Below are 5,035 nucleotides of genomic sequence, written 5' to 3' on the forward strand. Positions count from 1 at the left end.
CACAGCTATCATTAATTCTATTTTCATATTAGGTTGGAGTTGGCATGGCCAGGTGATTAGGGCGCTCGACTCGTAATCTGCAGGTTCGAATCCCCGTCCCGCGAAACATGCTCGCCCTTTCAGCCGTGGGGACGCTATAATGTGATAGTCAATCCCACTGTTTGTTGGTAAAAGAGTAGCCCCAGAGCTGGTGGTGAATGGTGATGACTAGCTACCTTACCTCTAGTCTTTCACTGCTAAATTAGGGACTGTTAGCGCAGATAGCCCTCGTGTAGCTTTGCGCGAAGTTCCAAAGAAACCAAATTCATATTAGGCCCAGTGAAAAGAAATTGGTCGAAACGTTGATATATAAAATAAAGTTTCTCTGTGGGACAGCAGTATGTTTTCGGACTTACAACACTAAAACCTGAGGTTCGATTCCCCTCGGTGGACACAGCATAGTGCCCCAAACAAAAATATAAAATAAATTTGTTTATTTTTCAACTTTTATTTTTGCAGTGATTTTATTTTGTGCATTAATCACCAAACGTTGTGCGAATTCTAATTCTCCTGATCCCTATAATTTTCCCCACACACTAATTAACAGTTTATATACTTGACTTTATTACATAAACCAGTACAAGACAAAATTTGTTTCTTTTTTTATCCTTTGCTTATATTTGGTTTACCGGCTGCACAGGAGATTGTACATTATAACAATGATTATTAACTATTGTATCCGGACTTCTAATTGGCTTCTTTATCCATCTTGTGATACGCAAAGCCAATGAAAGCTTTTGTTTGATATGCCACTCTTTCGATCACGTGTCCTCAAATTTAGGCGCCATCTTGGGAGAAGTTATGGTTAGCAGTTGGTAGGCTTAGGTGTTATAAATTTGTTTTAACATTTACTGAGGGTGCAATTTGTTAAAATACAGTAACGGTATTAAAGAAAGTTTTATAATTTTTGACTATTCTTTCTGGTGCATTTCATAATAGATTATGAGTGACATTGATCCTTCAAAATTAAAAGTCGTAGAGCTTAGGGCAGAACTTCAAGCTCGCGGGCTCGATACGAAAGGAAACAAAGCAGTACTCGTTAAGCGTCTGAAATCTGCCCTGAACCACGAAGAAAAAGATGACAGTATTGATGCTGGTGAGTTTTGAATTTCAAATTGTGGTACTAACTTTCAGTTTCACGCCAAAGTTCTGTATTCAGGTAGAAGCTGAAGAGCCAACTGAATAATAGAAAATATTAGTAAAATCCCGATTGTTAATTGACAGTGACACTGACATGGAAATAGATTTTTAAGTTGTAACTTGCACTGAATAATGAATTAACACTATACACTATTAAATACGATAGAAATACAGATGTATTTTAATTTGATCAGTTTACTGCTGTCATTAGTAAAACAAAAAATAAGCTCATACTAGTATACTCCTAAAGCTTAAAGTTTTTACTAAAAATGTTAGGTAGGATAGACCGAGAGACCTACAGCCCCACCTAGTTCAAATATTGACGTAGGTGCTCCTTTATTTCAATTTGAAACTCTTATATCATAGCACACAAGGTAAAATGCCTGTGTAAGATCTTAATGCATACTTAATTTTAGTCAATTTCTAGTAACATCTCTTGTTTGCATGGACTGGTGGTTAGGGTGCTTAACTTGCAATCTGAGTGTTGCGTGTTCGAATTCCCATCACACCAAACATGCTCGCTCTTTCAGCCATGAGAGCATTATAATGTGACAGTTTATCCCAATATTAATTGGTAAAAGAATAACCCAAGAGTTGGCAATGGGTGTTTTGACTAGCTGTCTTCACTTTAATCTATCACTGCTAAATTATGGACGGCTAGTGCAGATAGCTCTCTTGTAGCTTTGTGTGAAATTCAGAACAAACCAAATCAAACTATACCAATCTTGGTTGCATTAAAATTATACAATAATGTTGACAAATACATTACAATATACAATTTTCCTTTGGGAATGTTATTGTTTCGATTTATTCTTTTGGTTTTACTATTTATAAGTACTTTGGTAAATTAAACATATTTTACAGACATTTAGTTTGCAATCTGAACAAGCTCGCATTATGTATTAAAGTAGTAGTTGTATCTTTTAACATATTTATTAGAATTATTGTGCCATTTTCATGTAGTTGAGAGAAGTTACTTGGAACTACCAGATGATCAGTGTAGCATTCGACCTCTTACAGAAATTTTGTTTTAACATTGAGGTTATGGTACAGTAGTAAGTATCAAGTTATGAAAAAAGTATCTACTCAATATTTGAAATTCATCTTCATCCTACAGCTCACCATGTTATTTTTTGCCATTATTGGCATTGAAAAATTCCTTGCATATTTTAATAAAAGTTATTTTAAATCAGGTTGTTTGTTTTAACTTTTATACTTAAACTAGTGACAAAGGGAAGTGGCTATCTTTTCTGGAAGCAATGCTGTGTTTCTTTCACTTTCTCATAAGATTCAAAGTTGAATTTACATTGCTTATGCCAGAGTGAAAAATATCTTCTTATTCTTGTGAGGTTGACAGTTCAATTACATTCCAAACTTTCTTGATCATTACAAATTTAGGCCAGACCAAAATATGAAAATTTTTTCTTAATTTACAGAAATACAAATTTTCCCGCACTGCTTCCTGGATTTTGATAAAAAAAAGCCTGACATTATGGTCAAGAAGCGACTTGAGCAAATTTTTCAGTGAATGATAAGATCAAGCTTCTACCTAAGCCCAAGGGTAACTGTCAATAATTAATGGATCATTTTGAGAACTGGTTCAGTATTATTTGATATGCAGCATCAGAAACAAGTAATGTATATATTTATAATTGCAGTTATATTTATAATACACTTCTGCTAATTGTTCCATGTTAATATCTTAATATCCCCTTTTCTGGGTATTGCTCTAGACCTGTTGAAGCCCATGATTGAGAAAATCCAAATTCTAATAAATCAATTTGTATTGATTAATATTGCAGTGCTTGACTTTTAAAGAATCAAGTAAGGAAAAGTTACTTTATTTTTAGTGGAAAAGAAAAATCTTAAAATTAAAGTGGCAAATTCCATTGAATTTGATATTTTGTGCTATAACAATAATTGTTTGGTGTGAATACTTTTTACAAGCTGACAAAGCATGATTATAATTATACTTCTCATCAGACATTAACCATAAACACTGCCAATGATGCATCTTGCTGTTTAGGCCAGCTGGGATACAACAAATAAAGTAGTGGTCAGAATACTATTTTTTATAAGCCATTAGTTACAGCAACAGTTACTGTGGTGTATGTGCCCTTTACAAGCTGGTGAAGCATGATTAGAATTATACTTTTATAATTTTTTGATATAGTCTTAATTTTAGTTTCTTAATGATCAAGAAAGTTGGAATTTGATTCAAGATTAGAGGTGTAATGTGTGCTTATCTAGGTAGCTGTATTCACTGTTTAGTAGTTGTATGATTTAACTCTCAGCATATCATTTCTAATGAAATTGTTACTTTATGTAATTTTGTAAATTAAGTGAAAAGGGCAGTGAATAAATTATGATGTAAGATGTCTGTATGATAAAACACGTAATACGAATCAGATATAGTTTGATGAAACCTGAGTACTGGTCTTCAGGTAAAATTCCACTTGGCACTTTCATGTTCAAATAGATCAGTAATATCATTATACATTCTGTATGGGGCAGTGAACTTTTCCTGGTGATCAGGATATCAATTGCACCGTGTTTTCTTTCAAATTACTGATCACCTCTAGTTTTCAAGTTATGATAAAGTTATTCAAAATATTCTTGTATATGCTGCTTTGATAGACAAGTCATAAATCAAATCATTTAACTTTTCTTGTGTGATCAGATGAGGCAGTTTATGTTTAGGTGCCGCAGGAATAGAATTACTACATGAAGAGGTTGAAGATGATTCATTGTCTTCTTTGTAGGATAACTCTTCTGTTTCCCAATTTGGTGGTGTATGTGGCACTGGAAGACCATCCCCATGAGGTACTGGTTTCATTGCAGATGCAATGTGTAGATATTTAATGCCTTGTTTAGTTTTGCCTGAATATCCAAAAACATTATGCAAAAATACCAGTCAGTTATATTATCTTTGGGCTCACTCCATATCATGGGAACTGCAAATGGCATATTTGCTCTCTTTTTATTCAGAATCTGTGTCAAGCAAGTTGTGCAAACTCTACATCACGTGTGGAGCTCAGTGTTTTTCTTGATCTCCAATTTTACACCCAAAATAGTGGCAGTAAGCTGCCTTTACCTTGTGTGTGATGTTTTTCTTTGTGAAGCAGTAATATATTTTCCACAGATGTAGCAGAAACTGTTCTGGTGATTTTTGCACTTTCGGAATTTACTTGAACTGGAGGCAGCCAGCATTTCAAATAATTTTCTAAAAAATATAAAATAATTTATACTTACAGAACTAGAGTTGAAAAAATTTAAAAACAAAGTTTTGCAGAATTTTATTATAATAAGAACAAATAGTGTATATGAACAGTATATTTGGAATTTAACATCAATACAATACATTCAGTGTTTGAAGTTATCAAAAATGTATGCCTTTTACTCATTAATGCTTTCAGCATGGGCTCGATCCCTGGGTCCCACCTCGTAACCATTTTGTGCTTGTTATAGTTTTCATGCTATAACTTTTAAATTAATAAGTGAGAATGTTAACGAAATTTGGAAATTTATCAGTAAACATTACAATGCTTTCATATTCAAAATATAAATTTTTTTTATTAAGTCTTTAGGTTTATAAAGCAATGTTTCTCTCTTGCCTTTTTTTCTTTTCATATCTTGCCTATCTATCATGCAAAGTAATTTTCATTTTAAGATTAAAAATACTTTTGTGCATCAGAAAATTTTGAAATTTCACATGCAAAATCTTTATAATGTCTAGATAGTTATCAAACATTTCTTAGGAAAAAAAAATTTATCTGTTATTTTAAGTAATTAATCTTTGTACGAATTCAGTAAACTTGATCGATCTCGCAACCCCCAAAAAAAAAAAAAAAAAAAA

The 5,035-nt window shown here is 32.8% G+C and overlaps 1 protein-coding gene across 6 annotated transcripts in view; it reads left to right on the forward strand.

Moving 5' to 3' along the window:
- The first annotated feature begins 821 nt into the window (after positions 1-821).
- LOC106461615 (heterogeneous nuclear ribonucleoprotein U-like protein 1) overlaps positions 822-5,035 on the forward strand; it is a 121,000-nt gene continuing 116,786 nt past the window's right edge. For all 6 annotated transcript variants that reach the window (XM_013921454.2, XM_022388619.1, XM_022388620.1 and 3 more), the window contains exon 1: positions 822-1,135. In XM_013921454.2, coding sequence (XP_013776908.1) covers positions 982-1,135 — 154 coding nt within the window. In that variant the 5' untranslated portion in view covers positions 822-981. The remainder of the gene's footprint in view (positions 1,136-5,035) is intronic.

Source organism: Limulus polyphemus, unplaced genomic scaffold (assembly GCF_000517525.1).
Source record: "Limulus polyphemus unplaced genomic scaffold, Limulus_polyphemus-2.1.2 Scaffold998, whole genome shotgun sequence".
NCBI classification, from domain to species: Eukaryota; Metazoa; Arthropoda; class Merostomata; order Xiphosura; family Limulidae; genus Limulus; species Limulus polyphemus.